Source organism: Staurois parvus, unplaced genomic scaffold (assembly GCF_062004578.1).
Source record: "Staurois parvus isolate SC_StPar_1 unplaced genomic scaffold, SC_StPar_1.0 ptg000022l, whole genome shotgun sequence".
Classification (NCBI taxonomy): domain Eukaryota; kingdom Metazoa; phylum Chordata; class Amphibia; order Anura; family Ranidae; genus Staurois; species Staurois parvus.
The window spans coordinates 1,302,844-1,316,870 of NW_028317818.1; the positions used below are offsets into that span (position 1 = coordinate 1,302,844).

General features: G+C 43.8%; 1 protein-coding gene across 3 annotated transcripts; it reads right to left on the minus strand.

Annotated features, from left to right (window-relative positions):
• Positions 1-1,822: 1,822 nt before the first annotated feature.
• Positions 1,823-13,747, minus strand: TMEM11 (transmembrane protein 11). 3 transcript variants are annotated; one of them, XM_089691590.1, is made up of 2 exons: positions 13,597-13,747; positions 1,823-5,711 (listed from the first exon to the last, which is right to left on the minus strand). In XM_089691590.1, exons 1-2 carry the CDS (start codon positions 13,641-13,643, stop codon positions 5,195-5,197), a joined length of 564 nt encoding a protein of 187 aa, XP_089547716.1. In that variant the 5' UTR covers positions 13,644-13,747; the 3' UTR covers positions 1,823-5,194. The 3 variants fall into 3 exon arrangements, with proteins under 3 accessions (XP_089547716.1, XP_089547706.1, XP_089547698.1); XM_089691580.1 differs by lacking the exon at positions 13,597-13,747 and adding an exon at positions 13,462-13,580; XM_089691572.1 differs by lacking the exon at positions 13,597-13,747 and adding an exon at positions 9,011-9,141.
• Positions 13,748-14,027: the final 280 nt, after the last annotated feature.

The window sequence follows — 14,027 nt, forward strand, 5'->3', positions numbered from 1 at the left end:
TTCACAAGCTGGGTGACGCTGTTGGCTGTCTACCGACTGATATCCTTCAAATGAGAACTCAAAAGCAGTCACATGAAAAATTGCCCGCATCCACTTACTTGCACCTGCTGTATTTTGACAGTTGGCAGGGTGGTCTACATAAGCCATACCCTATTTAAAGATGGCAGCTTGAGCTCACAGAAAAACCAATATCACAGATGACATGGCACGTTTCCTTTAACCATACTGCAAAGCATTATAGTACACTGTCTTGCTAGCAAATTTCTGTAAAGAGAATGGTTTAAAAATTGCAGGTAAATTTGAAAGTCAAGTATTATAAGTGCTTGCTTGCTAGGGATTTCCTTTCCATAAATATTTTTTTCATTAATTTGCAATGTGCCTTTGACCTTTAGAGGGTCAAGGGCCAATTCCCCAGCAAAGCTCCTCCCTTCTTGCAAGTCATAGCCCACTCCTCTTCTGGGAATGTCCATTTACTCTCTGTGCTGGTCTACTTTCTCTGGCCTCCTCTACATAACTTTTTATGCAGATGCCAGAAGAGAACCAAAGGAGAATACTATTGAGTGCCAAGAGAGTGACAGGTCTGAGTCTGCTGGGGCTGCTAACATCACATTGACAATGCAAGTGCCCAGCAGCAGTCTGAAAACTTTTGGATGTCTAAAAGAATGTGGCTTTTACAGATCAACAACATATAATCGTTTTCAAAGCTTTTTCTTCAAATAGGTCGGCCCCAAGGTCTCTTTAAGCTCATGGGCTAGACCTCAGCTGTCATTGGCAGCCATTCGTTTTTGTTTTGAAATAGTACTAGAACAATAGGCTGCTAACAAAGTGCTGCTTCAAAAGAGCACCTAGGACTTGAGATGAAAAATTTTTTTTTTTTTTTAAATCTCTCTAATGTGCTGTCCCGGAAGATGATAGGAAAATTGAAATTGTACACCTGTGCTGACGAAAGGGCTAGTATAATATTTCTGTTATGAATGCACCCATCATCAGGTTTCTAACAATCATACTGTACATATTACTGTAGCAGCAATGACATCTTGCATGGCTGACCCATTTCCATGGAAACGGTAAAGAAAAAATAATAATGCTGCACATTAAGCAGACCATCATAGCAGCTGTCACCATCGCAAATCTTTCAGTCTTGTGTTAGGCACAGCAAAAGCCAGCAGAGTAAAGGTTCTAGTAATGTTGGCACAAGTAAAGGGGTATTTATGGTGCATGAAGGGTTAAAACCATAGAGCTAAGCCTTTGTGCAACACAGCTTGAAAGTCCAATGTGGAGTCAAAAGGACAACACTCCTATGGTCTGCTTCAAACTTGTGGCTGCTATCCTAGAGTTAGAAGTGAACCCCCTCTAAGTGCAGCAAAACAACAATTTTTATTCAGCTTATAAATTGGCAACTCGCATGTTAAAAACTGCAACCCATAAACTGTAAAGTATAGCCATGTTCACACACCGCTCTGTGTCCCTAGACTGACGTCACTCCCACCCCTGCGCTGGCAGTGCGCTCCAAGCTGGACTGCAGTACCCTTCCACCGCCCGGCTCTGCCTGCTACAATATCCAAAGACACAGTGATGGCTGCCATGTGCACAGTGGGATCCTGGGACCAAGGAGACAGCGGTCTTTACCCTTTTGATAAGCAAGTTGCAGTTTTTAACATGCGAATTGCCAATTTATGAGCTTAGTAAAAATTATTGGTTTGCTGCACTTAGATGGCACTTCACTTTTTCTGCTTGTGTTCTAGTAATGTTGCATTCTGCTGACAAAGACTTTGTAGTTTACCCTAGTCTCTTTATCGATTAAAAAATACAGGGGTAAATCTTACTTTTCTTCCAATGTTTATTTTGATGTACAACAGATTTGAAAACTGAATTACAGCCTTGAAGCTAATACAAGTTCATGAACTGCTTTTCCTGCTGATTGGGAAATAAAGGTTAATTATGTGCTCTCCCCTCCTGTAAGTATGTTACCTGTGTCAGAAAAATAGCACTGAGCAATGCAAGTGAGCCGAACTGGTTGACCCTGCTGGCTCCAATTCACTTTCAGTGCTGCTCTGCAGGGGATATGAAGAACTCTATACAAAGCCAATTTCAATTCACCTTACAACTTACCTTAAAAACGCACAATAATAAATGGTACAGCAGTTCACCAATGTTGATAAATTTGCACTTAAAGTGGTAGTAAAGTTGCTGTTTATCTTTTAACTAAAGGTAAGCCTATAATAAAGCTTACCTGTAGGTACTGTAAATAACTCCTAAACTCACAGTTAAGGAGACATTTACTTCTGTAGAAGCCGGTGGCATCACCGGCGCATGCACCCTGAAGGAGCGTTCGAAACACCCATGTCGTTCCTTCAGAGATCCGTGTTGCAGCCGGGGCTCCCGCATGCATGCATGGGAGGGACGTCATCACGGCTTGGACAGTCAGGTGGCTGGAGCCCACGAACCTGGAAGGCAGACCAGGTGAAAATGAAAGCCCTGTCAGCGGTGATGGCACACTGGTGGAGGGCTTCATTTTCAAGTGTTACTAAACCCACAACAGTAAAATCAGCCTGTATATGCAGTAAAGCATGCCTGTTATACTCACTGTGGAACTTAAGGGTTTAATCCTCTGCATTGTGTAAAAAAAACTGTTGGATCCTGTCTTCTCTTATCCTCCCCTTCTTCCACAGTCCCCATTTCATCTCCTGATGTAACAGAGCCTTGGGGGCAAGTTGCACATGCTCAGTTTACTGTGTATTGCTAGAGTTTTCTCTTGGGAGGGTGCATGTAATCCGCACAGGGCCAATCAGCACTGTCCAGACAGAGGGTCAGGGGTCATGCAGTCTCATAGGACAGTGAGAGGAGAATGAAAACTCTTTCTACAAGATTAACCAGTGCTCTACTGGACACTGATAGAAGTCACAAGACTGTTATATACTGTTGATGAGAAAAGGTATTTATCAGATTATATTTACTAAAATAATTGAATTCACATGAATTTTACTGGAAATAATGAATGCAGGGTTCTAGGTTTAGTAACACTTTAGGGCAAGTATTTCATAATGTCCTAGTATGCAGTGCATACTAGCACATTATGGCATTGCCTTGTAAACAAAAGTTTTGCTTTTTTTTTTTTACATTTACTACCGCTTTAAGAAAGCAGCAAGAATGAGCAAAGAAAAATCTACTTGTTTTGCACGGCAGCTTTCCAAATTAAACAAGTAGATGAACAGCAAGAAAGAAATCTCCTATGGGTTCTTTCTGCATCTTTTGTTGTAAGCTTCAGAATGATATGCCACTTAAGCAGCACAAATATAAGTCAATTTTTTGACCAGCGGGTTAAACAAAAATAAAAAAAAAAAAAAAACTATTCCCTTATACACACACTCAATGTGGATGAGGGAATCACTCCCAGTAAGGTACTGTATTCTGAAAGCGGGGCGAGTTCCCCGCTGTCAGAATACACTTATCAGCACTGCTGGCTATAGTCTGCAGCACTGATCGTGCAGAAATTTTCCAACAGGCTGGTTGTACAGAAGTTCATCAGTAGTAAATCTGTACAACCAGCCTGGCCATACATGAATCAAACTTTGGCTGGTGCTGAACTGGCAGAATTTCGATCCACATATGGCTGGCTTCTAGCAGAGACAGAAGCCCTTCTAGAGTGTTATCTGAAAGTGCAGAGTAAATCACTTGTAGATTTGGTCAACCTCAAATTCCCTTTGCTAGACATGTGACAAACTAACACTATGGCTTTTCTGAATCTACAGAACAGCAGCTGCTGCTTGCATTCAGACTGTCACTCTCTAGTTGAATGTATGTATAAAGCCATATTGGGGAGAGACAGGGAGGATGAGCCACTTCTCTGATTCATTTACTTATGTGTGTATATTTGTGCTAGGATCTTGAAGCTCTGTAACCAACTGGCTTTTTCAATCAAAGTAGCTAAGGTTATTATGGTCAACATGAGAAACGGAGTCTAGACTGCCACCTGCTGACTGGAAATGTAAATATTAAAAAATCATTAACAATCCTTATTTAACCCACAAAAATATTTACAGATTGCATTTTTAGACCCACTTGTTATAAAGTATAAACAGTTTCACTTGTCAAATGGTTGGTAAAGATGTCAGGCAGCTTATCCATATCTTTACTACCACTGCAACAGCACAGCATGGTCACAAAACACTAGTCAAAACACACCTCCATTCTTATTGGACAATGAAGAAGCAGCAGCATGCTGGTAAGGTCATCCCTCTGCTCCCTCTTTCTAAACATATGTACAAGCAGCAGAGCTTGGCTCTTATTGTCTGACCTCCTTTTTACAGTTTTAGTGCTAATGTACAGGGAGGGGGGGGGGTAACAAGAGACTGATTTTATGACAAAAGTACTTGCACTAGTTGCATTTTAAAATACTTTTAATGTGTCTAAATGAATAAAAAAAAAACTGCACAACTTTGTATTTTTCTATATATACTTGAGAGTTTAGCTTTAAACATTAATGCTGGTCATACATACTGATAAACTATTGATAGATAATAGGTCAAATCCTTTCCTTCTAAAAGAAACAATCATCGGAGACAGAGGAAAAGATTAGTTTTGTTAAACTTTTAAGCATTTTTAGCAGGGCCAATTCTTTATCTAAATGCTAATTATATAGAACAATCATACTGTTGCATGTGTGTCCAGTAAAACATTGAGGAAAAAAACAAAACAATGAGAAAGGAATTTCAAAAAGTGAACCGATACCCTTAGTGCGTCACAAAAACCAGATGTGATCAGATAAAATGTACCCATGTACAAACCGGTTTCAGAATACAGAAAAGTACTTTACACTTAAGAGTGACAAGACTTTTTTAACTTAAACTTTCTCAGTTTACAACATGAAAGCAAGTAGCCATTTATTTAATTTCAATTTTAATGGTCACATGGGCTTCTGGCTGGTTAAGTGTAGTACAACAAATACATAATTCTATGTTCAACATAAAAAGACCTCCCTCATAACCAACTTTTAAAATTCATGTATTCCCTGTTATGTGTATGACTTGCAGCTAGGGTATACTGACTTCAAAGCAGGTCCTCACCCTTCTACCATAAAGCGCTGAAAATAATCAGTGCAGTAGCACCAAATTGTTTTCTGGAGAAATTCTTCAATCTCAATCAAATTTCACAAAAAAGGTTTATATTGTTGCATGCTCAGCATCCATGGAAATCATACAAGATAAAGTTCGTACAGCTTCTTTACACAGTATGCCAATGCAGCAAGTGCTATTGTGTTGTGTAGTCTTTTTCTATGGACGTCATCCTTTCTTACAAGCACGACCGGTGTAGAGGAGGTAAGAGTGTGTAGTGGAAGTCTTGATAGTTTATAGGCATCATACTCCACCTGATATTTGCAGCAAGGATCAAACTGCCAGGAGATTCCATAAAGAGTAGAGCAGGCCAAGCTGAGAATACCAGCTGGCAGAGACATATATGGTGAATACTCAGAAGGCAAAATTAGTGGAGTGAGAAGGCACACTGTACCAGAAAGTACTGCTGTCTTGTGCAGGCAGTTCCCCACAGTAATCCAGCGTGCAGTTTCATCTCCAATGCGAGTTGGTTCGATCACTATATATTTGTATTGAGCTTCGAGTGCTTGCTCCAGTTCGTACTCAAACTGGTCTTGGGCATTTTCACCATTGTAGATCTCATGCACGATGTACCACTCGCACGTGGAAAAGGGCACCCTGTCAAAGAGAAGACTTTTTTCATTAACCGGCCATGTTTTTTTTGGTTTTGTTATAATTTCAGATATCAAGTAAAATCAATCATTGATGAATTCAAACACAGTTGTCCATTCAGTTCACCATAATGTGCAATCTCTAAATTACAGTACATACAGATATCTCACAGTATCAGCAGCAGTGGACTGCTGCAAATTAAACTCCTGTCTGTTAATATAGCGGTGCCTTTAAGACTCCATGCACACTGGCTTTTTGAAGATTAGAAAATGCTGGAAAAAACACTGGATAAAAAACACTAATTGCGTTTTTTAGAAGCATGCAATAAACATTAAAAGCTAGAAAAAAGCTGTTTAGAGTGTTTTAGTAGCGTTTAGGAGCATTTAGTGTTTTTTTTCTGCTGGAAAACACTCCAAAAAACTCTACAAACTATTTTTTTTCTGCTCCTAGACGCTGAAGCTCAAAAAATGCTAATAGCCTAAAGGAATATACAGTCATGGCCGAAATTGTTGGCACCCTTGATATTTTTCCTGAAAATCAAGTATTTCACACAAAAAAGGTATTGCATTAACACATGTTTTGCTATACACATGTTTATTCCCTTTGTATGTATTGGAACAAATATAAAACAGAGGCAGAAAAGCAAATATGACATAATGTCACACAAAACCCCAAAAATGGGCTGGACAAAAGTATTGGCACCCTTAACTTAATATTTGGTTGCACACCCTTTGGAAAACATAACTGAAATCAGTCGCTTCCTATAACCATCAATAAGCTTCTGACACCTCTCACCCGGAATTTTGGACCACTCTTCCTTTGCAAACAGCTCCAGGTCTCTCTTATTGGAAGGACACCTTTTCCCAACAGCAATTTTAAGATCTCTCCACAGGTGTTCAATGGGATTTAGATCTGGGCTCATTGCTGGCCACTTCAGGACTCTCCAGCGCTTCTTTGCCATCCATTTCTGAGTGCTTTTTGACGTATGTTTGGGGTCATTGTCCTGCTGGAAGACCCAGGATCTTGGACGCAAACCCAGCTTTCTGACACTGGGCCCTACAGTGCGACCCAAAATCCTTTGGTAATCCTCAGATTTCATGATGCCTTGCACACAGTCAAGGCACCCAGTGCCAGAGGCAGCAAAACAACCCCAAAACATCATTGAACCTCCACCATATTTTACCGTAGGTACTGTGTTTTGTTCTTTGTAGGCCTCATTCCGTTTTCGGTAAACAGTAGAATGATGTGCTTTACCGAAAAGCTCTATCTTGGTCTCATCTGTCCACAAGACGTTTTCCCAGAAGGCTTTTGGCTTACTCAAGTACATTTTGGCAAACTGTAGTCTTGCTTTTTTATGTCTCTGTGTCAGCAGTGGGGTCCTCCTGGGTCTCCTGCCATAGCGTTTCATTTCATTTAAATGTCGACGGATAGTTCGCGCTGACACTGATGCTCCCTGAGCCTGCAGGACAGCTTGAATGTCTTTGGAACATGTTTGGGGCTGCTTATCCACCATCCGGACTATTCTGCGTTGCAATCTTTCATCAATTTTCCTCATCCGTCCACGACCAGGGAGATTAGCTACAGTGCCATGGGTTGCAAACTTCTTGATAATGTTGCGCACTGTGGACAAAGGCAAATCTAGTTCTCTGGAGATGGACTTGTAACCTTGAGATTGTTGATATTTTGCCACAATTTTGGTTCTCAGGTCCTCAGACAGTTCTCGTCTCCTCTTTCTGTTGTCCATGCTTAGTGTGGCACAGACAGACACACAATGCAAAGGTTAAGTGAACGTCTCTCCTTTTTATCTGCTTTCAGGTGTGATTTCTATATTGCCCACACCTGTTACTTGCCCCAGGTGAGTTTACAGGAGCATCACATGCTTGTAACATTCTTATTTATCCGCAGTTGTGAAAGGGTGCCAATACTTTTGTCCAGCCCATTTTTGGAGGTTTGTGTGACATTATGTCGAATTTGCTTTCTTTCCTCCCTTTTTTTGTTTTGTCCCAATACACACAAAGGGAATAAACATGTGTATAGCAAAACATGTGTTAATGCAATACGTTTCGTGAGAAATACATGATTTCCTGGAGAAATATCAAGGGTGCCAACAATTTCGGCCATGACTGTACATGGACACATAGGATAACATGATTTAGCTTCTAGGAGCAGAAAGAAAATGCTCATAACAGCTTCTAGGAGCTTAAAGCGGAATTCTAGTCATTTTTGTGTTTATTAAAAGTCAGCAGCTACAAAAACTGTAGCTGCTGACTTTTAAGAAATACACACTTACCTGTCCCGGAGTCCAGCGATGTTCTTAACCGCGCCGTCCCTTCTCTCCTTCACGGCGCCGGATCTCAACTGTCGGCAACAGGCTGTGACAGCTTGCGGCTTCCTGGTGCCCGCCGTGCATGTGCAAATCGCGCTGTGCCTCCTAATTGGTCCGGCAGTCTTCTGTGACCTGTGAATGTTCCCAGGAAACTGCAAGAGGGAGGAGGGGCCGAACTTCCGGCTCACTTCGCCGCGGCGAATTTAGCCGTATGTGGGTACCTGTCAAAAACAGGTATCCGCTCTCCTCTCCCCCCCCCCAAAAGGTGCCAAATATGGCAGTGGAGGGGGGAGATTAATAAGCAAAGCTTCCACTTTTGAGTGGAACTCCACTTTACAAAACGCTAGTGTGCATGGAGCCTTAAAGCAAACCTGTGTGTGCAATAAGTATTTGAAGGCATTATGAACCTTCAAACCAGCACCTTGTGAGTTTCACCTGCATAGGATGTGCATTGACCATGTAGTTTTATGGTGTCACTTCACGTTCCTCTGTCAGCCGTTTCTGTTTGAACATGAGGCATTCGGCATGGCATTGCATTGGTTAATGCATGACCTCTGACTATAGTCTAAGAACTGACACTTCCTGTGAAGAAACTACATATGCCACAATCCCTGGGTCTCTAAGTCTAGTGCTTTACAGGTGTCAGCTAGTTGATTAGATCTGAAACGGACACAAGCATACAGAGCAAATAGCAGAGAAATCACCAGCTAGGTGAATGAATTTATAGACTTAGGGAATCTATCAGCTGACACTACAAACTGCAGCCACAACATGTGAGTCCATGATTACAAGGTAGGGCAAACAAATGACACAGGAAAAAAAAAAAAACTACACTAATACCTAGTTAAAACAACAAAAACATCTGATAGTATTTATGCCTTTGAAGCCAAACTCTGGTTAAAACATGAACTCCCTCCCACCATCCTCTAACTCATGTTACATGTGTTTTTTCTTTCATTGTGAAGCAAGTTATACTCACCTACGCCTGCTGTCCAGGCCCTTCAACAGCACCATTTCTGGGTACAAAGACCACTCCTCGTCTGGATCCTGAGAGCACTCCACTGCTGGACAGCCAATAGGAACTGTTGATGGCATGCAGACTATGATGTGGACACCCAAAGATAGACTGACCCCATCAAATGTAAACAGAAGAGAGAACACTAGGGCATGGGACCACAACCATGTATAATTCAAACTGAGCACAAGATGTGTCCAATCTCAAGTCCTCCTTTTTTTTCTGTTCAGTTCATAGCCCCACAAGTGACATTTAGCCCTGTCCTGTTATACATACTACTAAGGCAGCTGTGTCTATATCTGAGAGCAAGCCTCAAGGACACCATCTCAGACATTATCACAGTCACTGACAGCCATCAACTGTCAACAGATATCAAGGGTGAATAGAAGTCATAGTATAATTAAACCCAAAGAGTTAAATGTTCACCTTTCTGGAAAAAATAATAAATGCACATATTCTTGCAGAAAACAAAATGTGCGTTTTGTATTTATTCCCCAAGGAGCCTGTAAAGCATTGCACCCGTGAAGGTGGCTTGTGTTGCTGCGCTAAGAAGTACTGCATGCACGCCATCACAAAGCAGTAGGATGGACACCATAATTAACAACCTTGACTTTGCACTGAACAGTGCTGAGGAAGGCTGCCCAAGTGCAGCCCAATGCAAATAGTGTGATAGGGCTGTTAAAGAAGAACACTACTTTCATTCACTTCAAATAAATGTTTATGTCCTTATAAATGTCCTTGTGTGAAAATTAAAGTAAATAAAAAAAAACACATGGTAATTTCCTGGCAGGAAAAAGTCTCCCTCGCAACTCTGCCATCTTGAAACAGGATCCTGAATACACACCTCCATGATGCAGGTGTGGGAACTGGCAGTAACCCGCAATGTCTGCGCATGCACAAAATCCCTCATGCATGGACAGAATACTACAGGTCTACGGACCTGGCTGAGATCTGCGAGATTCTGGACATGCACAGAGAAAATCATGAATGCGTAGACATGCCATGGGTCTCTGCCCACTACTACAGAGCTGTGGTTGGTCTTCGCATGTGCAAGATTTTGCAATGAACATTAAACCTAATCATTCTCACCCAAGCAAGGATTCAGCAAGTGAAACGATACAGAATTTACGATTAAAGGAAAAAGAAAAAATTAACACTGCTTTAAAAGATAAGTTCACCTTTTGGACAAAAATAATAAATGTACTTTTTTTGCAGTTATAAAATGTGCATTTATTATTTTTGTCTAAAGGATCCTAGAAGGCACTGCACCAGCGATCAGTAGATCCCTGATGCCATGCAGGTCTCCTGCACACCTGTCAGAATATCTGCTTGCTATACGGGATGTACAGCCAAGCAGATATACTGACAGAAGCTTCAATGAACTACAAGGGTGCTCCAAAGCACTGTGGTAGTTCATTAAACGCTACAAGCCGTCAGCCGCTAAGGCTGCTGGGACTTGTAGGCACTCATTCACAGAACTCTGCGAATGAGTGACACGGCCGTGTTGTCGGAACCCCATACGGCCGCGCTGTTTTCAAAGCTGACAGATAGTATGGGGAGATTTTCCCTGTACTATATGTCAGAGGGAGGGGCGGTAGGTTTGGCTACAGCAACGTTACATGTTCCACCCTAAAAACGGGTGGAACATGTAACATGTTCCAAAGGTGAACTTATCCTTTAAAAGCAAACTTTCACATGCATAGCTCTTTTTTCCTTTCCCCTTCTCCTCTCTGCCTCTTAAACATTTGGGACAGAATTTTTATTTTTTTTTTACATGTGCCCCCAGGTAGTTTATGCCATAATGTGCTAGTATTCAATGAATATCAACATATTCTGACAGAGTGCTCTCCAGTCATCACTAATCCTGCGGGTCTCGGGCACTTCCATCTTCAACTGCTCTAACTTCCCAGTTACGTCTGTTTGGCTGCTTGAATGGCTGGGCTGGGAAGACATCACATGCACACAGGAGTCACATCATCACTGTACAGATCAGGTGCCGTAACTGTATGCTGAACTGCACATGCGCGTCTCAGCGTACATAGTGGCTGACAGGCAGGATGACATATTTATGAAAGAAGAGACCAATAGGATCTCTTATGTCATAAAAACCCTGCCTGTCAGAAATTTTTTTATAAATGACTTTAATACCACTTTAAAATTTACCTTAAACCATTTTTTTTAAATAGGAAGTCATTAAAAAGCTCTGCTGGGCATTTTGTTTGCCATTTCCCACTGGGGAGATTTTTTTTTTCACTGCCTGTTTCAAGACACAACAGGAAGGCGAGATGGGATCTCTTCAAACTGAGGAAAACCCTCTATTGGACAGTGGACCATGAAACAAATGCCTCCATTGAAAAATATAATGAATGCATTATTAGTAAGATGTAAACACTTGCATTAAATTAAAGTAGATTTTATCTCACTTCCTGTTGTGTCTCCAAGGCAAGAAGGCAAGCAGGACAGCAAGGACAGCAAAAAAATATCCTGATTTAACACTTCCCTACTGTATCTAAAACTGAAACAAAACATTTTGGCTACATACTCATTATGCTTTGGTTTTATGTGAAACTGGACGAACATAAGCTTGGAATGATACACAGACACAGTCTAAAAGTGGACAGATGTGACCAGGGAGCGAATAACAGACTGGAGGAGAAAGCATAGGAACTGACACAGGAGCATCACTGGAGGAGGAGGTGGAGGGACTAACATAGGGACATCACAGGAGGAGGGATCATAGTTACTAACATAGAGGCATGACTGCAGGACAAAGCGTAGGTATTAACATAGGGGCATCACTGGAGCAGAAGGTAGAGGGAATAACATAGTAGCATCACTGGAGGAGGAGGTGGAGGGACCAACATAGTAGCATCACTGGAGGAGGAGGTGGAGGGACCAACATAGTAGCATCACTGGAGGAGGAGGTGGAGGGACCAACATAGTAGCATCACTGGAGGAGGAGGTGGAGGGACCAACATAGTAGCATCACTGGAGGAGGAGGTGGAGGGACCAACATAGTAGCATCACTGGAGGAGGAGGTGGAGGGACCAACATAGTAGCATCACTGGAGGAGGAGGAGGAGGAGGAGGAGGTGGAGGGACCAACATAGTAGCATGGCTGGAGGAGAAGGAGGTGGAGGGACCAACATAGTAGCATGGCTGGAGGAGGAGGAAGAGGTGGAGGGACCAACATAGTAGCATGGCTGGAGGAGGAGGAGGTGGAGGGACCAACATAGTAGCATGGCTGGAGGAGGAGAAGGTGGAGGGACCAACATAGTAGCATGGCTGGAGGAGGAGAAGGTGGAGGGACCAACATAGTAGCATGGCTGGAGGAGGAGGTGGAGGGACCAACGTAGGAGCATGGCCGGAGGGTGAAGCGGAGGGAGTAACGTGGGAGCATGGCCGGAGGGTGAAGCGGAGGGAGTAACGTGGGAGCATGGCCGGAGGGTGAAGCGGAGGGAGTAACGTGGGAGCATGGCCGGAGGGTGAAGCGGAGGGAGTAACGTGGGAGCATGGCCGGAGGGTGAAGCGGAGGGAGTAACGTGGGAGCATGGCCGGAGGGTGAAGCGGAGGGAGTAACGTGGGAGCATGGCCGGAGGGTGAAGCGGAGGGAGTAACGTGGGAGCATGGCCGGAGGGTGAAGCGGAGGGAGTAACGTGGGAGCATGGCCGGAGGGTGAAGCGGAGGGAGTAACGTGGGAGCATGGCCGGAGGGTGAAGCGGAGGGAGTAACGTGGGAGCATGGCCGGAGGGTGAAGCGGAGGGAGTAACGTGGGAGCATGGCCGGAGGGTGAAGCGGAGGGAGTAACGTGGGAGCATGGCCGGAGGGTGTAACGTAGGAGCGTGACTGGAGGGTGAAGTGGAGGGCGTTCCACCACAGCATGGGGTTTCTATTTCATACAACATGTAATGAAGTATTAGGCACCATTTTTATTAAATGGGAATTTAGGTCAGAGGTAGAACTTTGTGCCATTCTCTTCATGCCCCAATCTTAGTGCATTCCCTCATTCAGTCGTGTGCCAGGTCCATGTTGCTGTAGATCTCCCTACAGTCCCCAGGGACAGATCAGTCCCGGCTGTCAATAGCTGCCCCTCACCCACTGTAAGAGGTGACCTGTGATCTTCATGACATTAGTCTCCATTCCCCTCCCCCCCCCCCCCCCGAAACAAATCTTTACACTCAGCCAAGGGAAGAACTTCGGATTGGTCCGATTTCTTCAAGACACAATTGTCACCATGCTGAACCCAGGAAGAGGGGGAAGGCAGTCAAAGTGTACTGTAATTCCCTGTGGGATAGTCCAGGGCTCAGATCCTACGTGCCGGTCTAATGGTCAAGAAAAAGGTGACGATGGCCGGCCGGCCGCCCCTCCCAGCTTTATACAAACACGTGTGACATGTCCGGGCCCCACACAGCTGACCTCGGGCCTGCACATGACAGCCATGACACCGTCCCGCATCTACACGTACAGGGCGCCCCGATCACCTCCTCCACCCTGCACAGGGGGCGGACATGACACAGGACACCGCACATCACACATCGTCCCCCGGCTCACCTATCTCTTCTCCCCACACCAGCGCGCCTCCTTCCCCAAGTGGCCATCTTGGAGACTCGGCTCACCCCCGCCTCCCTGTGTTCTGCGCATTTCCCGGGTGGTGACGGGAAGTATAGTCCACACAGGGCCCAGTGACCAAAATGGCGGGGAGAGGGAGCTAGGCCTGTGTGGTGACCTTCCCGCAGGTGTCCCTTGTATACTACAGCGGCCTGGAGTCACCTCACGGCTTGTAGTAATAGAGAGGCATAAAGCATGGAATGCAGCGTTATACTGATTAGTTATCTGGAGCCAGGAAGCAATTGCTTCTCCTCACAGCCATGTTCAGAAGGTGTACATTATTATTAGACTAGGTCAGTATTGCCCCTTCATGACTAGGGTATTTTTTGCTATTCTGCACTACTGTAACTGGTAATTGCACGGTCATGCAATGC